This window comes from Zymoseptoria tritici, chromosome 15 (assembly GCF_000219625.1).
Source record: "Zymoseptoria tritici IPO323 chromosome 15, whole genome shotgun sequence".
NCBI classification, from domain to species: Eukaryota; Fungi; Ascomycota; class Dothideomycetes; order Mycosphaerellales; family Mycosphaerellaceae; genus Zymoseptoria; species Zymoseptoria tritici.
The window spans coordinates 217,955-244,583 of record NC_018204.1 but is presented as its reverse complement, the minus strand read 5'-3'; the positions used below and the strand labels follow the sequence as shown (position 1 = coordinate 244,583).

Below are 26,629 nucleotides of genomic sequence, written 5' to 3'. Positions count from 1 at the left end.
ACAATACTAGTTCGAACGGCGGTATTTAGAGCTAGAGCTCTTACAACTAGCGTTCGACACACTAGCTATTCTAGTTATAAGTAATAAGGATAAACGTACCTTCTTAGTAGGTAGGGATTTAATAGGATACCGTCGCTCTTGTCTTTAAGGAGACATTATTAAGGCTTATAACTGTTTACGTAGTTAGTTCGGTCTACTAACGAAGAGCAGTGCATTTAATAAGGAGCAAGAGCTAGTACAATATAAATATACGAAGAAGGGCAATATTAGCTTATTAAGAGCGGTTTAAGAGTAGTAGATTGACACTATATCGACAGTAACAACACTAGCAGATACAGACACAATTTGAGCCTTATTTTTAATGCAATTTCCTATTTAGGAAGGTGGTTACTATTAGTATCCTTAGTGAGCAACCCCTACTATTTGGTTAGTATTAGTGAGAGCCCTATCTATACCGGTAACCAAACCAACAAGAGCTCTGTCCTGGACGTTGGTCCTGTAAGCCGGATCGCCCAGATGATGCTGTACTGCGCGAAGGAGTGCACTCAGCGGTGTCGTGAGTGTTACCGCACCGCGGACCGCGATCGGACTCTCGGGCAAGCGGTCGAGAATCTCCATCGAGTGCACGAAGTCCGAGTATGGACCAAGTTCCTTGTACTTCTCCAGGAGGAGGTTTCGGAAAACCTGCCGAGTATTGAGCAATTGTCCCTGAACTGCTGGCATAACCTGCTCCCGGATACTATTTCCGCGATTATGGCGCGATTGCAAGACCGCAAGTTGCTCGACATCTTTCTATATGTTTAGCTAATGTCTCAGCCAGAACGCATGGAACGCTAATGCTTGACCCTCGTTCTTAAGCTTGCCTGCCTCCAGCGTTCCTTCGACTGCCGTGGCGACATGACTTGGCTAAATGGCGCCGAATGCGAAGCGGTGCCGACAACTCTCCCTCTCCCGTCCCATCGTAGAAAGGACACGACGATTGAAAACGAAAAACACGTTGTGCTGCGCCGCCGGGATACCGAAGGTGAAGCGATGTTGAGCTAATGCTCGCTCTTGTCCCAGCCTGGACGGAGTACGCTAGAGGACCAGCGCTCGCCGGCCCTGGAACCAAGCCACCGACATAACGAGTTGAGATTAATTAAAAACGTGTCCCGTGCAAGGACGATCTGTTGAAATAAAACTTGTTGTGTTGTAGATCTTACTAGTCTACGAGACTGCTCTATGCTAAGTTAATCTCTATCGTTGTTTGCCTACAGACGACATGCATATGCGGAGAAGGTGGTTTTCTTTGTCTGCGTCGGCGTTAATGTTTGCTGCAGTCTTATCGTTGTTTGCCTATAGACGACATGCATATACGGAGAAGGTTTTTTTCTTTGTCTGCGTCGGCTGTTGATGTTTCTCTTACGGCAAGGTTGTTTAGCTGTCCGAGATGAAAGCCCCATTGACATGGTCGCATGATGCGATGCTTGTGCTGAGTCCTCTCCTATAGAACTAGAAGCTGAGGGAAGATGTCCGTACCCGCTGTCGATGCTATACGTCTCAATGAGGTCGTCGGATAATGCATAGCGTTCAATGTCCTACAGAGATAGGAGAGGCAATCTGCTTAGTGAGCGGGCGATACTCTCCTTGTTTGCGAAAGCTTAGAGCTACACTAGACAGTGGGTTGCAATTAACAGTAGAAACAAACCTCTTTTTGGCAGACTCTTGCAATCTATCTACACGCTCTATTGTCCCGGCTATATTGCCGGTAGTTTGACTATTCTTTGCGACCTACTATAATTGCCAGGCGGCTCAGATTATCCTACCCGCACCCGCAGCCGCAGCCGCACCCGCATACTAGTAATTCTGCCTCTTTGTCTCTTCTACTATTCAACCTTCTTCTCCGACAAAGCTCGTAAGTGAACGATTTACAAAGTCCTCGACACGATATCCACCTTGCGCAGGATGAGCCAGGCCACGGGTGATGGAGATACTCGTGCTCGCGCTCCACTATGCCATCCCGCTCCCCCGTCAAACGCAGCATTCTATCCGCCACCGACGACAAACAGTCACGAGCAGTGGCTTATTATCGAATCTCTGGGTATCGACGCCGATCTGGAGCTCAAACGTGTAGGGAACAAACAAGGCGAGTTCAGCATCGGCGAAACACCAGAAGGAGAACATTGGCATGTGCTTGGAGATCCATGGAACGATCAGGATGAAGTCCACGACTGTCCGCCTGGCCTACGATCCCGGTATCTTCCCGAACGCGATGAGACCATCACGGCGTGGTGCGCTTCTGCACCGCTCGAAACTCGAACACTCGGGTACTTTGTGGTGCATCGTATTCCCGGCGGATGGCGCCGTGAGGATGAGGTTTCGAGCCCGGATATCTGTCGAGTCGCATACATGAATCCAGGTTGGCGCGATAAGCCACGTACCGAAGCTGTACACTCCTTGACCCAACTCGGACTCACGCATCAGGACGCTCGCGCGATCTTTTCCCTGCACAAGCAACGCAAGACACTGACATGGTGGGTAGAGCTCGATCACATCCGTCCGCTGCTGGAGGCCGTCTGTCGGTCTCCCTCGTCCTTCCGCTGCCTGGATCTTTTCCGGCAATTGTGCGCACCCAGAATCAAGGACCTGGGGCTCATGTTCGGCGATCGGCACTTCCGTCTTCACTGGGATTCGAGGCTTTATGGCTTGGACAGGTCCACCAAAGACAACCAACATATTATTCGCATTCACAGCTTAGACGGCAGAACTTTCAATGCGGTTGATCTCGGATGCCTGGTTGAGGGTGCGAAGGAGGTTGACAACAAGGTTGATGACAATGACGATGACGATGATGCCGATTTCGATGATGAAGCTGAAGATGAGGGTGGAAAAAAGTCACGAGTGCTGTTGGAACTTTCACTCGGACCGCTCAAGTTCTACAGATGTACAATCACCAATCTCGAGCGTTCGGACGGCTCGACTACATTCGTCGAGGGCAGGCTCGCGGAGCTCGGTGACGTCTTGGCTCTACGGACCATCGTGCCGAAAGATATTGGCGAGGTCTGTATCACCAGCATCCGTTGCCATCGATTTTTCACCCCATCGACCACCGTCCGAGATCCAGTACCAGACGAATCACCTCCCGAACTCCAGGAGAGCTGTCCGCCCTGGGGAGCGCCAGATCTGCTCAAGCCATCATTTTTCGAACAATCCCTCCGAACGCAACAGCCTGCTTCGAATGTGCGCATGGCGAACATAGCATCCCAATCGATCACGCAACGTGCGGCGCCTGTACCACCAGCCAATCCAACGGCGCTGACGGCTCAGCGCCCTCGCCTGATCTCTCTTCACCATATGGCTGGGCGTGGCGAAAACATGGGGTTTCACACGGCGTCTTTCCGTGCATCGACCACGAAATATCCGGCGTGGGTACCACCAGCCACCCCAACGGCATCGACGGCTCGGCACCCTCGCCTCATATCTCTTCACCACAGCGCCGGCCGAGAAGTTCGTGCATCAACTATGCACCATCTGGCGTTTTTACCATTAAGCAGCAACCCGACGGCTTGTCACCCTTCTCACCGCCTCGTCTACGATCGCTACAGCCGCAACACACCTCCGCCGTATCCAAAGATACCTTGGTGCTTACACCAACACCTTGCCTACCTTCGCAACAGCTATAACACGCCTGCTTTGGCTAGTCGCTTATGGGCTCGAATACTTGTCAAGCTGGTGAAGTGAAGGCTGTCTTGGAGAAACCAGCAATGCGAAGCAGGCAAGGAGGAGGGACGTCAAGAGGACAAGGAGAGAGTGCGTGTGGCTTTGAAGCCGGAAGAAACAAAAAAGGCGCCGAAGGAGAGCAGGAAACAACAGTCCTCATTCGACCTGGCATGCTGTGCATTCCAGAGTGGCCGGCCGGAGAGATGGGCGATCAAGGCGATATCCAGCATCGTTGACGACATGTTCGATGTCACACCGGCTTACCCGATAGAAGATCGTCAACAGCTGAACAGAAAGATGGCCAAAGTCATCCTGAACTCCTTCGGCGGATGCATCAACTGAACCACGATCGACCGAATGACCAAGGACAACGAGAATGTTCTCATGACGGGCGTTGAGGACAACTTGGAGAGGCATGTGAAATAGCGGCCATCAAAGCACGCAGTCGGCCCACTCAGCCTGGTCGACGGCGGAGATCTACCCAAGCCCATGCATTCTCGCCACACGTCGCGAAGACATGCTCACATCCAAGACCAGACCATCGACGCTTTCGCAAAGCAGAACAAGGGCAAGGCTCCTGCATATCCGGTGTTGCCGGGTGCCTTCGACGCTGGATTTTCGGGCCGTGCTTGGAAAGAACAAGATCCTCGTCATGATGACCATGTCCCTGCGACTCCAGGAAGAACCAACAAGCCGAGCAAGAAGAAGAGCAAGAGCAAGGCGAGGAAGCAGAGTGATGAGGAGTAAATGTAGCGAGACGAAACGATCCGGCGAACGACATGGCACAACTGATACATCGGCGAACGCCAGATGCACGGAGGATCGGGAATCTGCCAGGAAGGAGGAAGTTCGCTTGGAGTCCCTTGGCGAGAGGTCCCTCAATGTCGGTGGTTGAGACGCGGAACGGCAGCAGAGAAGTCGCTGCTACTTACTGCTCGAGCTCAGTGACCCTTTGCCATGTCCGCAAGTGTGTGTAAGCTGTCTCTCCATCCTGTCTCCTTGGCTCGTTGACATGGAGCTGGAATTCGGTGCATTAGTGTCTACGATAGAGCAAAACTGTCTTCAGCGTGCGTCGAAATCGGAGCATTACTTTACTAAGCCTTGCCGTGCCTTGCTATCCAGGGAACTGGACATAACGGCGGTGACCTGTCGTGGTTCACTGAGGAAGTGGTAGATCTGAAGATGAATGAGACGGTTCTCGTAGAATATCGACCGAGAGGTATTTCCGGATCGGAGTGGCAAGGCAGAGTGTGCTGCTCGAGGCGACCGTGCACCATGCGCTATTGAAGCTCGAGTGCAGGCACACTCCGATGCTTTCATTTCGTCGGTATTGCTTCGAGCACCCGTATGTACGGCAGTATTCATTGTCATCCTGCTTACGGACTGCTCACGAGGCTAGGAAGAGCTCTGCTGTGAGTCGCAGCTCGTACCCTGCCCGGTACACTTCACGAGGAGAAGTCCGTATTTCTGTCGTCGCTTGGAGGCCCTCGTAGTCTTGAATGGAATGCAGCAGAGTCTCACAAGTCTTTTCGTTGCATTTGGTGCTAGACATATATCACCGCGTATAATCGTAAGAAGTTTTGCCTGCGGCCTCGTGGTCTTGTGCATCTTTCGTTCGAGGTACATCCTAACCGGTCTAGCAAGGTCGAAGTGGAGATTTGAGTTGGCGCCTCTGTCTCCATCGACCAAATATTTCCCCAACGGGCAATATTGATGAACTGACTTTCTCGGTACGCAACCCGAACGGTGTGGAGATATACAAGAGTTGGCGATCGGTGTATCGGCGTCGAAGGTCTCCCAGGAATAAGACCGGGCTTGATCCGGTCGAGGACGGCAAGACCAACGTAGGAGGTCGCTGCAAGTGTCCGTCCTGCCGCAAGTTATTTACGACAACCGTTCTATCGAAAGCGTCCTATGTAACGACTTCATACCAAACCCGATGACTGCGTTCATCGCCACTTAACACTTGTAGCAAGCGAAGCTGTGGACGGGAATAACCGTGCATCTAGTCGTGAATTTCACGTGCTGGTAAGAGTGTTTGCCGGCACAGTCGGTTGGTTGGCGGTGGCCATCGATTGCTCTCGATTATAGTACCTTCTGGTCGCATGCAGGAGTAGGTTAACACGAGTTATGTCGACGGCTGCAAGAATTGCTTCCGCTTGAAGTTGTCCGTTTGCCTACACAGCGGTATGTATCCACCTACATTGATCTTGATGCCAGGCTATACTCTAGAGTCCAAGGACTCTGCGTGCAGCTGCGAGCATCGAAGAACCGGAGGAGATGGCATAGTGCGGTCATGCTCTGGGAGCCATGGGAACCGAAGCAGCCGGTCTGGCGTCGCAGCTGATCGGCATGCCAGAGTTTGCACATACCCCATAACCCTGTCCCGATTTCCCGATCAACACCCCCACGCTCCACGACCTCGGCATCACCGTCCACCAAGCGCACAAACACAACGCTCTCCTGGAAGAGGCCACCTCACCGCCCACACCCCAAAGTCGATCGCCAAAGACGAATTCGACCAGGTCCTGGGCTGCATGGAGTGGTAGCTGCGGGACCCGCGATTGCCGGAATCGCGTTGGAGCCATGAGACGTGGAGTCTGTTGCAAAAGGAGAGGGACACGACGAAAGTGGTCGTGCTCGGCGGGGATCGGGCGACGTTGGGGCCGAACGTCAAGAGGAATGCGACGAGTGTGGAAGCGGTGAAGAGGAAGGGCTTGGCGGGGTATGTGGAGCGCTGGGGTTGGCCGGAGTGGGCGGAGAGGGTGGAGGGGATAGAGCTGTGTTGGGATTTCCTTGTGGCGGTTTTGACAGATGATTGGGATAGCGGCTGCGAGAGATGACTGGGAATGAGGGTGGAAGGGGATTAGGAGGACGTCGGCGGGATGTATAAGGGTGGGTGTTGCACGAGATTTGGCTCGGTAAGAGCGCCCGGGCGATGTGAAAGGCATCGTATTATTAGCAGTAACGGACAGGATGGATCGCATCAACACAAAAGGGAATGTACCGCTGCTCCTCCTCCTCCGCCCTGCCGTCTTTGTTGCTTAATCTCCACTGCCTACGAAAGACCTTAGGTCTCCCGTCACCCTCGTTCTCGTGGCGATTTGCGCCTCGCAATCTCACAATCTGCTATGTTTCCAAGTGCCTTCCCAACTATAAGCGCTAGGAGATGTGGAGGCGGCGGTCGTGGATTAACGAAGACGGGAGGCGGAGGACATCGGTTTGTAGCCAGCCTTCGCGGGCGTAAGGCTAGCGGCTGCACGTAAATGGATGTCTTTGCGCCAGCCGAAGGGTCGACCTCTCAGCTTAATCTCGTTGCCATTCTCATCGTATTGCTTAAAGGCGGCGTAGCCAATTGCAGTACCCCTTGGGACGGACATGGCGGATTGCGGCAAAGGCGTGTCGGCGGATGTGGCGGTGACGGGGCGTGGAGTGGAAGTGGATGGATCGGCAGGAAGAGACGGTCTTGGTGCCGACACCTTCTCAGAGTCTAGAAAGAGAACGCATTAGTTTGCGAAGAATGGAGCTGGACATGCCCACGTACTAGTGGACGCACTTGTCTTCTAAGGACAAGGTAGTTCTCTTCTCGATGAGCTGTCTATGCCAACGGTCTTTTTGCCAACGGTCTTTTCTCAATGCCCCTTGATCGCAGCGTGGAGGTGCACCTCGAGTGGAGAGTTAAATTCCGTGTCACATTCTGTACAGAAGTGCCGGCAGTCTGATCGGAGCAGTCTTACGTTAGTAGGTAGATCTGCCTCCTAAAGAGTTATTAAGAGCGGACAGTCGGCATCCTCGGCCACTTTGTCTCAAAATGTTGTTGGATCCATCAGCGTAAGCAAAGGCGACGTCTCCGATGAAGCGGCATGGGCCTCGACCAGGTGCGAATGGATGCTCTCTATACTAGATCGCGTAGCACATACCGGACAGCGAGGTTTCCGCTTGTAGTAAGCCTATTTGTCGAGTGTGCCCTGTCTGTCGTAGAGAATTCCCTTCGTCTTTCCCGAGACGCTTTGGAAGGCAGTTGGGAGCCCACGCTCAAGGTTTGGACTGCTCCGCTGAGCGAGGTACGGCGCAGAAGTCTGCGGAAGGCTGGATCCTTGATGGATGTGGTCCGCGTGATAACCAATCGAGCCATACGGTACGGCGCTGGAGCCGCTGGTGCAGTTCAACATCCGATCGTTGGGAGTGTAAGGCTGGAAGTCGAGGTTTGGGCGGAGGTTGCCGGCAAAGGCTTTCTGAAGATCGAGTTGATCGCGGAGGACAACGAGACTGTCGGGAGATCTGTCCGTTGCGTATGCATCGGCGGAGAAAAACGAAGAAAGCAACGGGGAGGGCACGACTCTCGTGAAGACGTGGGTATTGGGTAGCCGTACCTTGTCCTACCTACCGCAGCCAATGATGTCGGCGTATATAATTGGCTAATGTGAAAACACTGCTGTGCTGGACCCCACCAGCAATGTCCTTCTTCATGCCTCTCCTCCTCACTGTCGTCTTCATCCCGCGGTTTGGGGGGTTAAATCGGGTGGAGGAGGGAGCAATGGGTGGTGCTGCGGCGAAGGTTGGGTGAGGCGGATGGCGGAGAGGATGATCGGCGGATCGGTAGGGGATCGTATTGTTGTCGTGGTCGTAGTCGTGGTCGGAGGCGGCTCTCCCTGGTCAAGCTGGTCGTCCAATGGTGTTGCAGATGGTGGAGTGTTGGCTGATGGTGGAGGATCCTGGAACTGCATGGTTCAGATCGCCTGACAATTGCTGACTTCACCTTTTCGACACCTTGCCACCCACGATGCGATGGCAGGCGAAAAAACCGGCAAAGTGGTCGTATTGGAGTCGTTCTACGTTGATTGAGAATTTCGAGTCTGTGGGTGCGGACCGACTCAGGAGGCATACGCTTTGAAGAATGAGGGCGGGCTTTGAAGAACGCCGGAGCGGATGAAGCCGACGAGGTGCGCCATGCGGTCGAGACGAATGTCCTGCCAGCGTTGATGCACTTGGTCTTTTGCTTTCAAGAGCCTTCGCATCGTCAAGGAGAGAGCACTGGGATCAATCCGCACTCAAGGCCCATACAATCATCGTCGAGCATTCCGGAAGTGCCATTCAAGAAGCCTGCAAAGCCATCATCACTGCCACTGCCAGACCGTGATGATGAGGACTGTGTACTTTATTGTGGTCTTGTCTCCGACTTCCATGTCGCAGACCTGAAGGTGTAAAGGTGTTTCTTCAAAGCTGCCAAGACTCGACAAGCGACAACTCTGTGAACTTCCAGCCTCAGGCGACATCCGTAGTTCTGGTAATCCATCATGGCCAAATCAAAAATCTCATTTTCCCTCTCTCCATCCATTCCTCAATCGAATCCAACCTAAATCATCGACTCCACTTGCAATCATCACCTCTCTCCTCCGTCCTATTCCAAGCATCCAGCCTCAAACATGACTTCCATGACTGATGCTGGCCGACATGGACTCGACTCACAAGAAACTCACCCGCGAATTCCCACCATTGCCGACCGAAACGACAAGATCGCACACCTTCTCCGCTTTCGATGGCACATTCCGAATTGAACAGCCATGGATAGATTAGTCGGATTGGTTGGAAGGAGACCAGGAAGAAGAGAAAAAGATACGGCACGCACGTCGTGAAGGTCGAGATGGCCAACCGCGGAAGAGGCGTCAGAGTGCTTGGATCATTCACACTCCTCCACACGGAACTGGAGCTCGTTAAAAGATGAAGCAGCCTGCCATTGCCATGGACAGCAATACAGACCGACCGGCAGCGGGCTCGACGAGGAGGACGAGGAAGAGGCAGAGAGACGAGAAAGTGAGGCGGTCCGCGCAGAGGCTCTCGACAGACACACCTTCGGAGGATTTCCAAGCCAAGTCACAAAGTCACAAGGTTGACGACCGAAAGTTTTCCCCTTGGATCGAACTTGTCTCTGCTCCCGAAATCGGCGCCATGTCTCTCGCTCTATGGATGGGTGTATGAGGAAACGATTCACTTTGGCAAGACAATCGTGGATTGGCTTGGCATGGTCCCGCCTACTCTCCACCACCACAAGACAGGACTTTTCTCGTACGAAATCTTCTCGACTCTTCAGACTCTTCAGATTCAGACACACTCCAACCTCGACATATCCAACCTCGACACACTCCGACCTCGACATATCCAACCTCGACACACTCCAACCTCGACACACTCCGCATCACAGATCTGTCTATTTCACTCCCCCCCATCATGAAACAAGCACAGCCACGACGACGACGACCGCAAGGACGAGCGGAGAGTACGACCACCATGTCCGGAATGCAGACGTCGCACAGCTCTTCTGGCTTGACCGATGACCACACCGACAACACGCTAACGACATACACCGCGGTCGAGAAGTAGAACGCTGCTACAGCGTTATTCGACCGTCAAGCCATGGACTTGCCCCCGTCCACCGTTTCCAGCCGATTGGCCAGCTCCGACTCCTCGCGTCGAGGAGGGTAGCGCCTACTCCGTCGCGGCGATCGTTGAACGGACTGCCTGTCTCGGTGTGGTGGTGGTCGTGATCGCGTTCATGCTCTGGCAACTCCTCCCCAGTAACGAAGCTGCTCGCCCAACACCGGCACCGGAACCGTTCCCGTCCACCTCCCCATTTCAATCCGAGTTCATTCGCACGAGCGCGCGTTTGACGAATTCAGCACCATCGGGTCCAGCTCCGTCTACGAGGACCAGCTCCAGCAAGCCCGGTTCTGCTCCTCGACGATGCCCGTCAGCATCTGCACGTCCTTTGTAGCGGTGCTGCACGACCTCGAAGCCCTCTTCGAGCGAACCCTGCGAGTGGACACTGACATCCTCCGCGCCATGCTCCGCGATGTCGAATTCAAGAAAGACCTCGATGCCCTCTCCGACCCGGACCTCCAACCCGACGAGCAAGACCGCTATACCCAACACCGCGCCAGCTGGACCGCCGTCGTCGGCGAATGCCGACAAGTCAGCGACTCCACCGCCGCTACGGGCGCCCGTCTGGAGGCATTCTGCCTGGACCTCGAAACAAAACTCGCCTTCTACCACTCTAACTGCTTCCCCGGTCCCCTCCGCCAACTCGTTACCCTCCTCTCCCGAGTCTGCCACCACCCCTTCCGCACGCGTAGGGACGAGTGCTACCCCGACATCGTCCGCGCCAGCCTCGCCGTCTCCCGCGTCGTCAAGTCCCTACGAGCGGTACCGAGGCGTGCAATAGCACTTTCGAGCTTCTTCCATGTCGTCGGCGCCACCTTAGCTCGAGACGAAGACGACGACCAAGGACACGCGGAGAACGAGACCCTGCCATTCGCTTCTCCATCCCACGAACGATAACACAACTTCACAAGGAGACGCACTACGAGACCCTTAGCCACCGCGGAGAAAGAGACCCTGCTATTCGCTTCTCCATCCTACGAACGACAACACAGCTTCACAAGGAGACGCACTACGAGACCCTCAGCCACCGCGGAGAAAGAGACCCTGCCATTCGCTTCTCCATCCTACGAACGACAACACAACTTCACAAGGAGACGCACTACGAGACCCTCAGCCATCGCAGATAACCGACCACTCACTATGTGGCACTCGATCGCCTCTGCCCTCTCCGAGAAGGACTCGAACCTACAACTCGCGCAACAAAACAACCCAGAGTCCTCAGCAGCTGGAGAGGAGAACAAGTTTCTGGACACGGAACAGCAGAACAAGTCTCTGGACACGGAACAGCACAAGCAGGTGCTCGAGAAGATTGCGGAGCAGAATAAACAGCCCGGCACATATGTTAGCCCTTCGGATGCGATTCTTAGTCCGGCCACGGAAGGTGGCGATGAAGAACGTATGTAGGGTAGTAAGGAAATATGTGCGAGCGATGAGGAGGGATGAAGCGCGTCGTGGGGCGGTAGCGGTAGTGTAAAGAAGAAGCAGGAGTAGGTTAGAGAGGTAGTCGGTGTAAAGAAGGGGTTTTGGAGAAAGGGCAGTGAGATTACACATATGTTTACACGCAACTCTCTCTCTCTCTCTCTCGTTTTCCCGAAACTACATTACGGGGACGTCCTATTATTCTATATTGTTTCATGTTTTGTTTTTTATTCTTTATTTGTTTATAGTTTATTTTCAACTCAGTTCGACCCTTTCATCCTTCCTTACACCACCCCTTCTAGTCGATTCCGAACAATCGTAAGCGTCGTTGACCTACCCAGAATGAACGACTACGACGATAATAATGAAACTACAGAAGAAGAAAGCACACCGCCAACCACACACATGTTCCTCCGTGCTCGAAAAGCGAAACCGAGAAAGCGAGGGTGAGCAAGGAGGATTCATTTGGTCTTCTTCTTGGATGTCGCATCGCCACGGCCTTCTTTCTCTCTTCCTTTTGTGTGGTCGTGAAGGGACGGGACTGTGTGGGGCTGACTGAGACTTGGGAGGAGATTTCTCCGCCGTCGGGGTTGTCTCAAATTGCATGCGGGAGATTGTTGTGGCGAGCGGGCAGGGAAAAAAGGGAGGGCTAAAAAACGAATATGCTGCGAAGAGACTTTTTTTTTTTCTTTTCTTTCGCTGGGTGTTTGGACCCTACTCTACTCCTCTCTTCCTCGCCGCTTTTTTCTCGTTTGCTCAAAGACCTACCAGCGTTTTTTTTTTGTCTCCTTCTTCCTCAGGACTACCACACCGAGGTGTGCATTTCAATTCTCTTTTTTTTTTCTGTCGGCAAAGAAGAGATTAGAAACAAGAAAAGACGCGCACGAAAGACGAGGGAACAGTGCCAACCGAACCCTAACCCTAGTATATTACCCGGAAGATCTCCTCCTCCTCCTCTAAATGCAACGCCTACAGAACGACTCCGCCTCCTACCACGACCTCCTCTGCGAGCGCGACGCCGCTATTACGAAGGGCTGCACGACCAACTCCGCGGCGTGCGGTACGTGAACGGCGAGCTGCGGGTGCGCAACGCGGATCTGGCGCGCGAAGTGGAGGGGTTGATCGGACGGGGAGGGTCGACTGCTAGTACTACCACCACCACTACTACTACTAATTACCGCGCCGCGAATGGATCTGGAGGTTTCGCTCAGGAAGAAGGCGGACATGATTATTGGGGAGTCGCAGGGGGGAGTGTGATCGGCGGCGGGCGAAGTATGAGGTTGCGTGCAAGGAGAGTCGGCAGTCGAGGGAGAGGTCTTTGGAGAGGGGAGAGATGGAGAAGAAGGTGGTACAGCTAGGGGTTATGGTTAGCCAGCAGAAGACGATGGCTGGCGAGAAGGAGAAAGAGGTGGTGGAGATTAAACCAACATAAGTCGACGCTTGAAAAGCAGATCACGAAGCTAAGAGAGGAGCTAGGCAAGACCTACTCTGAGCTGCTTCAAGGGTGCGATATGTTGTCAGCCGAGAATGCAAAGCTTGCGGAGGTAAGGCAAGCGTTGGCGCGGGTTTAGGCGGACTAAGGAAGACGGCATACCTAAGCTGCAGAAGATGGAAGAGGACAAGTCGTAGCTTCAACGCAAGCTTGTGGAATTTGAGAAAGCTATGGCTAAGATCCGAGCGGAGCAGGAGTCGATAACGGCAAAGCGAAAGGAGGAGTCCAAAGAGGCCCAGAGCAACATCTCTAAGCTGCATAATGCAAAGCTTGCTGAGATGCGGCAAGCGACGGCTCGGGTCCGTGGAGACCGGGAGGAGGAGGCAAAACAGGCCACGAGCAACGTGCTTAAGCTGCGGAAGACCTAAGGAGAGATATCTCACCTCCAACACAAGCTCGCCGAAGCCGAGAAAGCCATGACCAAGATCCGGGGGGAGCGGGAGGAGGAGGCGAAAAGCCTTCCTCAAGAGCCCGGTGGTTGCGAGAATTTTCATGATCCTTCCTGAGGCTGGAGTGGTGGAGAGCGAGCTGGGAATGAATGGTGGGCGCTGCCTGATGCCGGCAAATCCTTTCCTCCCCTTCTGGCATAGGAAGGTCGGACTCTGGTTCAACGATGGGTCAACACTCCCAAGTAGGCCTTGCAAGGCCAACAACAGCGATTCTTTCGAGACCCCGCTCTTCGGTCACGTCTTTGCAAGAGTAAGGCGGCGGAGGTCCTCCGCAGAGCTGATCGTTTAATCCCGAAGGATGATTCTTCACTCGTTCAGTCTTGGACCTGCGATTGTTCAGCCGTGATCTCTCTCTTTGATATTGTTCGCCTGTTCTGATGTGGTATTTTTTTTCTTTCAAGCTGGTACGTCTTCTTCTTGCTCTTCTTCACATGCTGTCACGAGAGTTTTGACATGTCTCAGTCTGGTATCACACTAGATGAGCTGACCCTGTTAGGCTTGTTACCCGAGCTGAGTCTTCGCATCTTCCAGTACGCATTTCACTTTGACGACTTTAAGCGTACACGCTACGACATGGACTGCTATACATCCAAAACCCGTGCTCGAGACTTTGTCGACGCATGCTCCGTCTTAAAGCAATTCCGACCCGAGATTATGCCAATCTTCTACAGTCACCACCCCATCACGCTCGAAGGACTGCAGACCGATACAACCTCGCTAACACAACTATCCAATACGGAGCACCTTATTTCTACATTCATTCCAGACCCCGGCTTTACTGGCGCGGGCGTGGATTAAGACGCTAAAGCTACGTCTAGTCCCGCCGCGGGTTAAGCGCAACAACGACGATTGGAGTTGGGCGAAGATTCAGGATGAGCGGTATTCAAGCGACTTTCTCTGGTCGATCACTAACCTGCACAAGCTCGGCTTCGATCGGCTGAGACACCTTCCCATATAATTCGAGTCCGAGATCCATGGCGACAACGTTTTGTTTGCATTGAACGATCGGATGTTCAGGTCTAAGCTGAGGTACTTCATCGAGCGCATAGTGGTTCATCCGAAGCCGACGATCGGGTGGAAGCTTGTTTCCATAGGGATGCCTCTTCCCTCGCGGACGTAATTCGACGACTAGACATAAGGTCAGACTTGCTCGAAACCGTGGGGAGAATCGCATTTGGAGTCGAGATAGTAAAGAACAAGAGGAGGAATCTGAATGCTACTACCCTCACGACCGTCCGTGGCACTCCGATGGCCGAGCCGTATTCTTGTTGCGATGTTCACATCCGTCGCGACATTGCGTATGCAACATCGGCGGTGCTTAGACGGCGACGGATTCGGTGTTTACAGCGTTAAGTGATACAGTGCACTCGGGAGATTAGTCCCTCCTCGGTAATAGCGTTAGAGGAGGTGTTGCACTAGGGTGTTAAGCTAACTTAAGCATCATTTGTGTACCGACTACATCGGGCATATTTGGGCACGTACTAAAAGTCGATGCACATGCTGTCCCTTAAACAGACAGTTACAATATTCAGTCCGACGATACAAGACCGTTCCGTAGCGGGTAGGAGACAGTAGGGGAATTGTTTATTAGCAACGAAGCTCTGGGTCATGCTGCCTACTGTCGATACCTACAACAAAACTGGTCCAGACTGCCTAGACTACAACACGCAGCCGTCGAGTCGTAAGGGCGACTAAGAGGCCATAGGAGATTTGTTCTGTAAAACAGTGCGGTAACGAGACAGAATGCAGCCACGTTCAAGATCCAGGGTTCGCGAGGAGGTGGAAGTTCTCCAACACGCCATGCAGGAATGCGGAATTTCATCTTATCAACAGGCACGTACTGCGAGGAACTCGATGCCATGCAGTGAGCCTCAAAGACAAAGAGGCTTTCGATACTCCGCAAGATGCAGTGTCGAGGAGGTCAGTGAAGTGGTTCAAGCTGGCGACGTGGACGACGCCCAGACGCTGTGTGGTGAAACCGCCTACAGGGGACGCACGTTGGGAGTACTAAACCCGGAACCGAAGAACGAAGACTCCCGGGTTCTGATAATACTTCACTCCTCGAATTAAGAATACTCATTAAGTACGATGATTGTTCATAGAGTTCCGATGATACTATCCGTTACCGCTACGAGCTCTCTCCAATTCTCTAGCAAGATCGCAGAGAGCCGACACACCTAAGACCAAAACGCCTAGACGGTGCTACTGCTAGCATTTAGGAACGCCGATCTGTTTTGCCGGATGCCTAAGATCAAGTGAGATAGGATGCCAGCGTCGTACGCGTGTGGATCTGGCCGTGTATGTAAGTCCTGGGAGCGAAGATTAGCGGGGCCGGCGGATCTAATAGTGGTAGCATGTGGCTTCGATAGCCACCGAAAGCGTACGTAGTGATCGAGGAAGCTTGTCATGCTCTTCGTAAACCACAACATCTGAGACATGAATCCTCCTGTCTTCGACCACCACTCTTCGATTGTGACTTTGCTACTAACCTACGCCTCTGACTCAGCCCTCCGAAAACACCGTCGTCGCTCTCCCACCTTGTGATGAATTACCGGGAGATGGATCCTCGCCGACACGGCCTCCATAGTTCTCCAACGGAATCACAAAATGGCCCCCGAACTCACACAGGGCAATTGTTATGAACTACAGCAAGAAACGGTTCGTGCGCACCTCTTCGATACTCCGGAACAAGATGGATCCTCGAGACAAACCGCTCAGCCATACGCCACCGCCGAGCGACTACGGACAGCGGCACTCTCAAGCTTCAGACTTCGACGGGCTGCAGCGTCGTTTACTGTAACAGACTTCGAACTTCAGCTGGACGATAGCAAGCCGCGATTGGACCCGCATAAACAGGAGGTTCGTGTACGGTCCCGTCGGTCACGCCTAACCCAGGGTTCCTATCTGCCGCAGAATTGTTCGTAGCACTTTTTCCCCATTCCCCCGATACGCTTTTCCTGTTCGACATTCCGGAGACATGGAACATCGTCACAATACCTTCTCGAGCACCCTTATGGGTACGGAACAGGCGACAGCATAGTTTGCCTCATCTTCTACGCTCTATCCGATCTCTATAGGCCCCAGCAGCAAGCCAGGTAGCACACCAGCATGCGCCGACGAGCTTTCAGCTTCAGCTTTAACTACAAGAGAGAGCTGCCGCACCACTCATTCGGACACGACCTTGACTTAATCTGGGCTAACCTGGTCCGAGACCTCTCTGCAGATCTGGGAAGCAATGCGAAAAGCGCTCTCGCATCAGCACGAACCTCTCGTCCAACATCCGGCAGTGTTCTGCACGCCGACTACCCATTCCAGCCGCATCGCCGAGGCTCTCTTGCGAAATGCCACCCAGCATGGAGACAGGCGGGCTTACAGTGAAGCTGCTGGCTCGTTCGAACTTCTGCGAAGGTCCAAGAGCCGTAGGAGACCAGACATATAATCTCGAAGCTGCCGCTCGCGGTGTACCGGGAAAGGGATGCTGCAGAGACTAAGGTAGGCCGGACTAGCCGGAGGCGGTGATTCTCGGCGGTTGGACTATGATCGTGTGAGGGGGTGAGGCCGGCAGACGGTCCACGATGTTGACACAGTCCGACCGGGCGAGGGAGGGAATCTCGGATTCAGAAGTGTGATTTCAATTTCGGCGAGTCACGGACATACGTTGCGGATAGCTGATCAGTGCTCGTTTCCACAGCATTTTCTGCGATGATCGCCGACCATCCATCTGCCCTCGCCAAAACATGTGGATCGGCCAATGTTGGTCGCCTAGTAACCACTCGGACCACAGCCTTTCCATACGTCTCAGCATCCAACTACCATTGGACATCGCCTTCGACAGCAGCAATTACTCGTCCACCGCGACGACCGGCGATCTCGTGACCCAGACGACCCGTGGACCGTGTGTGTGTGCACGCCGACCGAAGAGGGTTAACGGGATCCATGCGAGCGAGTGAAGCTGGGCTGGCTGCCACAGTGGTGTTGGAGAGGGTTGAGGGGAGGAACGCGTGACATTGCGAGGTCCAGTCGTGGGGAGGAATGGAAGGAGGAAAGTGGATTGAAAAGGCCTACCCAGAGCTGCAGTAACGACCCACTGTGGCGTTGTCGAAGTCAAAGAAGAAGAGTCGAAGATGCTGGACAAATTTCCAAGCAGGCACCCAAGGCGATCGTTCTAATCGCCCGAAATCCTCCACCCGAGGGCGAATAAACGGATAGAACAGCCACCATCTTCAACGTCGAGAGCAGTACTAACGGTAACATTGCCGACGCTCTGTCGCTGCTTCGGAACAAGCATTTTGCCGTTGCAGGATACCACTCGGAATGGTGCAGAACAGGACGGAGATCAACAAGACTGCGTCTGATAAAGCAGATGTTCTTTCACTAGGCTGGAATGAGCGGACAGGGAAACTATCGAACTGTGAAAGAAAAAGGAAGCAGAACATATCCGTTTTACCATTGCCAATGGATTGGCAACGTCGAATCTGAGAGAGATTTCGGGAAGGATGCTCACCGTCAACGGGTCAATGTACCTCGCGCAATCCAGACAGCAGGGTCTGGCCAGCAGGTGGCTTGGCTGCGGTCTTGGACACAGTCTGCTGCTCCATCACGTCGCCAATTAGCATCGCTTCTGGACAGAATTACCGAGCGTTGCGAGCAGACGTTGACTCGTAGAATTCGGCGTCGGGAGCTGTCACCATCTCGCCTGCGCGAACCAGTTGCACTTGCAAATCGATGCTTCGATGGTGGTGCACGCGCGGTTCGCAGGTCGGCCGACGGGCGTCCTTTGCGCCATGAAACCAGTTCACGAAGATCCGCGCCTGAGGGTATCCAGAGCCATGCCAGATCCCGAGTGCAGGGTAGATGGAGGCTGTCCACGCTCCTCTGACTTCTGCTCTCTACTCCCCCAGCTTGTACCCCAACCTGTTTCTCCCCATCTTCTCCACATCTCATCTTGATCGGATGGCTCCCTGGTATTGTCAATCCAGTCCACGGTGCCACAGCTCTCATGAGATGGAGGTTTGTAGTTGTGAATGCGTCGTTCTCGCGTCGGCGCTTCTCCGTTGGCGCGATTCGTCTTGGAATTCTCGCAATCACGTGAAGGACTGAATTGTGACTGCTAGGCTGTCTCGTTTTGTTCCTGAGACAACACGTCAGATCGATGTATGTCGGTGTCCATAGACGGCCGGTGAGGAAGCTTTCAAGCCAGGGAGAATCTTCGAAGGTCGGGCCAGGTGACTAGAACTAAGCAGCTGGAACAACCTCCCGTCGACTCCCGCTCTTGTCATTCTCGCCAGAACGTCTTCTTAGTCCACGCCCCGACAAACTAAGGTACCTCATCTGCAATTTCTGTTTGCCGAAGCCTCTTTCGTCAAGAGCACATTCTCCCGAGAAGGGAGGATAGGAAGGACCGCCTCCTTGACTAGCAGCTAGCGCTCGGAGCTGAAGCTGTGGCGGAGCTCGTCGTGCAGTCGTTGTGAGGAGTGGAGGAGGTTGACAGCTCCCAGTGGACGAATCATGTGCGAACCTCAGGTGAGACTGCAGGGCCTGAAAGACCATCCGATTCCAGTGCACCGTTGGTCTTGCTCATTGTTCGACGTCGCAGCCATCGCCGACCAAGTCGCTTAGCTTTTCAGAAAGTAATCCAAGCTGAAGCAGTGTTCTTGTTGGTGTGGTTACCGGTAGACAATGGTCTCTCACCACCACCACCAACAGAATGCGAGGTCTATACCAACTCCACCAGTGGTTAAATACCAAATTACGTAAGAATTTAGGGGCCAAAAGGAGACGTTTTAGGAACGACCAGAACTATCGCTTCCCGGCCTTAGTAGACAACGAGACCCGCAGTATCTTCGAGATTTGGTCGTTTTACGAAGCCACCGAAATGCGTTTATGCGAATTTCGACTTCGGAATTTCGACTTCGACCTCGCCGCCGCGATCCTATTGGCCCGGAGCTCGCAACTCTTGGTTACCGGTAGAGCATAGATCTCGCACCAACACCAACTAAAAGGCCGGCAGAGGCTCACCAAACCAACCGGTAACCGCACCAACCAATACCAGTAACCAAATCCACTACACCATCAAGAACACTAAGCTAAAGAAGTCGACAACGCAAAGCGTCAGAGGTCCCCCTTTCTTAGCGAGCATAGCGTAATTTCTTTGCTTTCAGCTCGCGCAACCGCTTTTGGCGTCAGACCTTCGTGGGCTTTGCCGAGACGATTCTTCAAGCTATTTCTAGGCTTCGACGGCGCTTTTTGATTTCTTCCTTTAATCCGTCTATGCCTCTCTCTATTCGCTCTTCTATCTCCTTCGTTCCTTCGATCCCGGGTCCCGGTCTTGCAATGTACATATTCTTCTGCGCAGATGTTGTACACGAATCCAGGATCGGACTTGACCTTGATGAACTCCCGCTCCTTGGCGGAATCCAGAGTAGCGCAGGATGATCCGTCCGTGGGATCGAACCAGTTAAGGAAGAGTGTGTCCTTGGTAACCTTAGCGAACAACTCTACGGGAAGTGTGGAGATAATTAGCTTCGAGGTTGTCTTAGGCTTAGTGAAGTTAGTAATAGGGACTAGCGTGTTCTTCTCTATAGTGTCCATGTAGTGTTTATAGGCAGCGTCTACCGCAGCCTTTTGCTAAGCATTGTGTTTCGTAACATCAAAGTCTGGATGTGCTCCGAGACACTTCCATAAGTGAAGGGAGCGACGTAGTCGCCGTCGGGATCCAGACTCTTCTTAGTGAATTGCGCAGTCAACTCGGACTCTTCGTCTAAGAAATCACCAGCGGGGCGATCCAAGCCACGCTTAGGAGCTGCGTTGTAGTCGAGCCAACTAGTAGCGCTCTCGATTAGAGCTCCCGCGGGCTTGTACACACGTTAAACGGAGGGTCTCTAAGTAATCTTCTAAGTGCCCTTCGGAGGCTTCGGAAAGGTCTTATTAAGGACGAAATCGGAGTCGTAGTCTAACTAGTTAACGGTATAGTCGGCCTAATATAGGGTTAGGTTAGTTTCGAGGGAAGGAGGAAGTATATGTTGTAAGACGCACCCATTTGCTCTGCCAATCCGCCATGACTTCACGACCGGAGGACTCGGAGCGGGAGCGGAAGTAGAGGGAGGAGAGGAAGTAGAGGGAGGAGAGGGAGCTAAAGAGGAAGGAGCGGCATTAAAGAAAGCGAAACAGCAAGGACAATCCGAACCGGGACAAAAAGTTGGACGAGGAGGAGGAGGAGGAGGAGGAGGAGGCAAAGGATGCTATTAACACACACGAGCGAGTGTTGTGCGTCTTCGTGGGATACGTGACGGCGCTGGTGACTTGGTGGGTTATACGAACGTGGAAGGCGAGAAGGTTGGGATGAGGATAAGGCGGGCGGAATCGGGAGGAGAGAGGTGCGAGGTATTGTCGTTCTTAAGTGTGGAGAGCGGCCGGCGGGGTGGACCAGGGATGAGGTTGGAGCGTGCAACAACATGCACCCGAAGCAGTTCCTTGGAACCAGAACATAACGATTATGATGCAGCCAGTGGTGAAACGAAGGACGGTGAGAGCAGGAGGCGGATGCAGCAAGCGGCGTTCGAAAAGGAGGTATTCGCTGCCAGGGTAGACCATTGCGTGTGGCCAGCCCTGAGGGCGAGAGCATTCCGTAATTGATGTTCACCGGAAAGATGCAGCCTTCTACTCCAGACAGATCTTCATTGAGCCTTCGAAGCTTCGGCATATCCACTCAACGTGATGCGCAAATTGGTCAAGACCACGGACTGGTATGTTGGGGACGATGCAGACAGGACTCCAATGACCTTCGATGTGGCACTATCCGATATAGTTGCGGCCTCCTCCGATCCAGGCTGGACCGAGCATGAGGCACATTTCGCATATAATCTTCTGGGACCAGGTGTTAATGAGAGGATAATCGCTCCATGAAGCTATCGTACCTTTGCACACTGTCTCCCTATCTGCTTTACCTTTATATCGCTGCCGTCCGATCTCCTCCCATACCCTGGCTTGTAGTGATTAAGGACTTGAGCCATCTCTGTTGCCATCTTCTCGGTATCCAACTCTTGAGTCTACTCTCGGCCAGCTCCGCTCTCTGCAACGTCGTATTCATCTCTAATCTCGGCTGCCTTTATGCTCTAATCCAGTTCGGTGGTGTTCCGAGTCGCTCTCCTTCTTCCTGGACTCACTCCGTTTCCCCCCAATACGCATCATCGCCGTACTTTAGATCGTCCTGGCAGTGGTAGAACTCGTAGTCGTAGAAGTCGTTGTCGATCTCGGCATTGATGCCTGCATAACCAGACTTGGGAACTTGACACTTGGCGTGCTGGTCCTTGAAACGTGATGAGCTGAGCGCGTGGGAAGAAAGCCTGAAGGGTGCGAGTGCAATTATGTAGCGTCGTCGTCGAAGCCGTCCAGGTCGTAATCGAAATCGTCGGCCAACGCGCAGGGTGTCGTAGCGATGTGCTACTTGCTTGCCGACTTGCTCGCTTCCTTTGCCACGCTGGCTTGCTTGCTTGTTGGAGATAGCGTGTCTAAGCATGCTGAGTTCTGCCCTCTTCATTTCTCGGTAGATAAGATGTCGACGAAGGCATACCTGCTGAACAGAATCGAATGGAATAGCCGGACAAATCGATATCCGTGAGTTGGCGATAGCAACAGAACAGGTGTGATAAGCAGATGTTATGCTACCGGTGGTGTTGGTATGGTCGACAGGCGACGCTCCTTGCTGCCATCAGCTTTGGGCGGCGTCGAAAAACGCAATGCTTCTCCGCACGACCGCCTTGGTCGTGCGGGTGTTGCTTTTAGGCGCGGGCGTCTCGATGTTGAACGTTTGCGTGCAGACTGCTCGTCCTTGGTTCTTCTTGTCCTTAGTCTTCTCGTCCTTGGTCTTCTCGAGTGCTCGTAGCTTCATTGCTAGCGTCGATAGCGAATTCTGCCGCAAATGCTCCGCTGGCTCGAAGGTCGTCTTCCGGCTCACTTCCCGAAGTCCAGACATGGTGTCGCGCTCGCTCAACTCCTCCTAAACCTGGCTCTTGTATTTCCGCACTGCTTGTCTGTGATCCACGACGATACTCGACGTGTACGTTCTTATCGGTGCGATCAAGGGGGATCAGGTTTGCGACCACGGGGACATCATCTTCTTGGTGTTGGTACTTGATCTTGCGCGAAGCAGAATTGTCCTCTCGATCAGGGCTATAGCGGAGGTCAATCAGCGGCGAGCGATCGGAGCTTGAAAGACGAGCGCATACGGTAGCGTGGCCATTGGAGGCATCTTGATAATTCAAGATTCAGGGCAGAGTGTGCTGGAAGGAAGAGGTAAAGCAACCCAAGGTGAGATATGAATAGATGGTGCAGACTCGACAGACTCGACGGCGTGGCTGGTGCTCTTGTGCAGTCGGAAATGGAAGCTTTGCAAGCTGAGTCATCAGGTCTTTGTCGGTGCGAACCTAGGTACCTTAACCAGAGGTCTGGTCTGCTTCTATTGTTTTATTATGCACCTCGCCGACTCTTGAGCACACACGCGCTTTCACACCCAGCCGTGCCAAGGTCAGTCATTCACTCACCTCACCGTACACCCCACCGAACACCTGCCTGCAATGACGACCCTCATCCGTCCGACCGGCCGACCGACCCGATTCAAAGGAACCCGCTTCTTGCTCACAACAGTCACGCCACGAGCATGACGGTCGCTGCTCGACTACAGTCCTAGCGGCGAAGAAAGGCACATGGCACGAGAAAGCTATACGGGACACTAACGCATTGCCGGATGGGGTGTTGTTGGAGGGCGACAGAACAGGCGGGTCGGAAGAGTTCGACGAGGAGAACAATCGCGTGGGGAGGATGAGTAGGCCGGTGTTGGACAAGAAGGGAACGTTGGGCTGGGCGAGGGAGGACTCGGTGTCAAACAACAGGAGATCCAGGGCACAGCTGAATGTGATCGGCAGGATGTCCACGCGGAGGGCATTCAAGCGGATTCAAGGAAAAGAACATCGGTAGATCGGAGGAAAGGGAGCTGTCGGATGAGGCTGGAGGAGAGCGGAGTGGGAGGTGAAGGCTGGAGAGACCACCGCTCTCAGGATTGATAATGTGCCGCTCCCAGCGTTTGCAATTCGCCGGCTGGTGCATCTCGAACGAGACCGCAGCGACCTCTGTCCTCGTATCTTCGCTACATTGGACATCGCCTCCGCCTGCCCTATCGCCTCTTTCCTCTAGATTCTAGAGATTACGAACACGTTGGGAAGGGAACAGAATGAGGTCTGCAGCCTAGGTCGGCGAGAGGAACCTGCTCTACTCTTCATGAATTGTGATCGTCAATTACACTGAGGCACGAGCGCATTGCCGACCTCCACAACAGCAGCGCGCCGTGTCTCGACAGGTGCCAACCCAGCCAAGGCACACCGCAGAACATCGCCATTCTTGGATCCGGACTTCTTTAAGGCACTCGCAACGACCCCTCCCGAATATCAGCTTCCTCCTAGCAGCGCCCTTGGCACCGCTGAAGGTATTGGTGAGAGCCCAGGCGTGATCTCTGCCGGCGCGTCCTCGATGCCATCTCTTGGTCCACGAGTGTCAATACTCAACTCAGCTTCCACCTCTGCCATCACCCCTACTGAGAGACTTCGGGACATTGGTTTCCAAGCAGACTTCGGCTGCGGCTGCACTGCGGATCCTTCGGCCTGGTGTCACTCCCGACATTGCGCTTTCTGCGTCCTGCGACGTGCCAGCACCCCACGTTGTCTTCGCCAAAACCACACTGGCTGCCCGGTGGGTCTTTCAGCCACTCCTGACGTCTCTCCCAGCCATCAAACGGCCTATCGTCGACGACCTTGTCGCTCCATACTCTCCAGCCGCTCGAACTACCCCGGCCGCCGTCTGTCCGTCGCAGCTCGTCTCGCTAGCATACGCCACAGGACTCGTCTCAGATGGTGCTCACGGGATGCAAGGAACGTGCTACCGCCGCTGATCGCACCGCCATAAACCTCGCAGCTCACCGTACGCAGGCAGCAACGCCGGCGCAACTGCTACCGCCGCGGTACCTCCAGACCGCTGCATACTATATGCAATTGCAGAGCGACCTTTCCAACTCTGCAATCCGCCGCCCTCAGAGCTTGGCGCTATGCCAGTCACAAATGAAGCTCGCCTGTGTTTCGCCCCCATGCGCCAGCTACGGTCTCGCCTTTACCTCCAAAACGCTACTCCTCTCATCTCCACCTCGATCGCGGCTCCTACCACTAGCGTGACCTCTCGAAACACTGTTGGGTCCGCCAAAATCCGCTCACCTTGCCGTCTTTTACCGAAACCAGCCGGATCGCTACTCGCCAACAACATCCTCTGTTATCCCACACGACAACGTTGAAGTCGTCTACCTTCAACAATGCACAGACCAATGATGGCATTTGGGTGCCCGCCCAAGAACTCCACGTCAGCCACGACGACTGCAGCCACTGGAAAACTTCTCACACGACGACGACTCAGATCCTGCACAACATCAACGTCCGCTATTCTCACCATTGCCATTCGCCTTGCGTCAAGCGGTCTTTACAAATAACTGCAGCAAGATCAGGCAGGCCCCTTGTCTCCCATTCGAAGGAAATGAACACGTCCTTGCATCCCGAGATCGGACGAGATGGTTCATCTCCATTGAACCCGCGTTCTCCGCCCGATTCTGCGAGCTCTCTTCTGATATTCCCATGCTTTGCGACTTCTCCACTACCGTGCACCCACGTGTCAAGACTCCCCACACCGATGCTGGCATCAGTCGGACTGGCGCATCTCAGCTCTACGTCATGGCTCCGTGCGACTGCCTTTCGCAGGAAGATGTCGTTTGGTGATGTTGGGCAGTTGGACTCCGGACCACCCACACCCTCGAGACGACGGCAGACATCATCGGTCCGCTGATCCCACAGAATGGCCTACGGTTTTGCATCGAGACAGAGACACAGTGAGTATCCGTACCCTGCTGCCCGGTCAGAGCCGATAATGTCAGGACCAACAGATTCAGGAAACCCGATCTGGCCAACGTTCACGCACACCGTTCGCAGCATGGCTGCCCTTTGACACTCGGGCATCGGTGACACAACCCGGCAATTGCTTCGCTCCGATCAAAGCTGGTAAGCTATGACAACCAGGCTCGTTGCACGTATGTATGTTAACACCACCCTGCAGAAGAAGCATAGTCACAGGCTGTCGATCGCTTCCTCATGTCGATACACGATGTCTCCCACGAATCGGCCTGCATATTCATTGCACGAAGTCAGTATCCGACTATGGACAACGACTGGATGACGACGGATGACGATGGTGTGCCGACAAAATCGGCGGCACGTCTTGCTTCAAGGCAGGCTGGTCATGCCAGCACAGGCGGATCCTTCGAAACGCTCGGCTCCATTTCCGTCATCCAGGAAGCCAACAACGTCGCCCAAGACACAACAACCTCACAGTCTGATCTCGTCAGGTGGAGACGCACGCATAAGTACGAGCACAATCAGAAACGAAACCGCACCGCCGAAACCGCCGCCAGTAGCCTCCTCACGAGCACCACGCCCAGCCATGACGAAAAGCAAAATCATGAGCGAGCACTGCAGAAAGAGACTCGATCTCGTTGCGTAGTCCAACAAAGCGCACCGACCGCCGACGCGCAGCATGCTACAACTACTGTCATTAAGCCTTCTACGAGCACGGTTATCCGCTAGGCGCTAAGCACCGGTTTCGAGGTTATATAGCACACCGCTTCAACGACTTACTGCTAGCACCGACTGCTCCTAACTGTCGACTACCGCTATGTACACCGCTACGCTATTCACATTCACATATATAACCTTCGCGCCTTACTACCGCTAGTTAACCGCACCGCATGTTACCTCGCTATCGACGGCTAGGAATAGGAAGTCGCTAGTAGAACAATCAGATACGTTATCACCGAGAACTTTAGAACTAACGACACTTTTAAAGTCTCCTCGACTCGCTTATGCACTTTTTACGTCTTAAGACCGCACTACTAAGACCTAACGTAGCCCTCCTCTTACCAATCCTAGCCGCTCCCCGCGCCGTAGCAGCCGTCTTCTCTGCCGTCTCCCTAATTGTCGACTCCGCGCCCTCTCTCTTCTCCTACAACAACGCTACTAGCTGTTCGCACCCGTAACTCGCCGCAACA

The 26,629-nt window shown here is 53.7% G+C and overlaps 6 protein-coding genes across 6 annotated transcripts; 5 read left to right on the top strand and 1 right to left on the bottom strand.

The window, feature by feature from the left end:
- Positions 1-1,944: 1,944 nt before the first annotated feature.
- MYCGRDRAFT_97642 (uncharacterized protein) lies at positions 1,945-3,720 on the top strand (the record flags this gene model as incomplete). The annotated part of the gene is made up of 1 exon (XM_003847332.1): positions 1,945-3,720. One exon carries the CDS (start codon positions 1,945-1,947, stop codon positions 3,718-3,720), a length of 1,776 nt encoding a protein of 591 aa, XP_003847380.1.
- A 3,790-nt stretch (positions 3,721-7,510) lies between these two features.
- MYCGRDRAFT_97641 (uncharacterized protein) lies at positions 7,511-8,266 on the top strand (the record flags this gene model as incomplete). The annotated part of the gene is made up of 3 exons (XM_003847333.1): positions 7,511-7,530; positions 7,613-8,055; positions 8,154-8,266. 3 exons carry the CDS (start codon positions 7,511-7,513, stop codon positions 8,264-8,266), a joined length of 576 nt encoding a protein of 191 aa, XP_003847381.1.
- Positions 8,267-9,927: 1,661 nt separating this feature from the next.
- Positions 9,928-11,264, top strand: MYCGRDRAFT_97640 (uncharacterized protein; the record flags this gene model as incomplete). Its single annotated transcript, XM_003847334.1, has 3 exons — positions 9,928-9,976; positions 10,472-10,899; positions 11,130-11,264. The coding sequence occupies 3 exons, from the start codon at positions 9,928-9,930 to the stop codon at positions 11,262-11,264; spliced, it is 612 nt and encodes a 203-aa protein (XP_003847382.1).
- Positions 11,265-12,516: 1,252 nt separating this feature from the next.
- On the top strand, positions 12,517-13,416 carry MYCGRDRAFT_97639 (uncharacterized protein; the record flags this gene model as incomplete). The annotated part of the gene is made up of 3 exons (XM_003847335.1): positions 12,517-12,616; positions 13,060-13,100; positions 13,186-13,416. The coding sequence occupies 3 exons, from the start codon at positions 12,517-12,519 to the stop codon at positions 13,414-13,416; spliced, it is 372 nt and encodes a 123-aa protein (XP_003847383.1).
- A 6,974-nt stretch (positions 13,417-20,390) lies between these two features.
- On the bottom strand, positions 20,391-22,471 carry MYCGRDRAFT_97638 (uncharacterized protein; the record flags this gene model as incomplete). The annotated part of the gene is made up of 4 exons (XM_003847267.1): positions 20,391-20,453; positions 20,533-20,629; positions 21,663-22,069; positions 22,250-22,471. 4 exons carry the CDS (start codon positions 22,469-22,471, stop codon positions 20,391-20,393), a joined length of 789 nt encoding a protein of 262 aa, XP_003847315.1.
- A 3,205-nt stretch (positions 22,472-25,676) lies between these two features.
- On the top strand, positions 25,677-26,168 carry MYCGRDRAFT_97637 (uncharacterized protein; the record flags this gene model as incomplete). Its single annotated transcript, XM_003847336.1, has 1 exon — positions 25,677-26,168. The coding sequence occupies one exon, from the start codon at positions 25,677-25,679 to the stop codon at positions 26,166-26,168; it is 492 nt and encodes a 163-aa protein (XP_003847384.1).
- Positions 26,169-26,629: the final 461 nt, after the last annotated feature.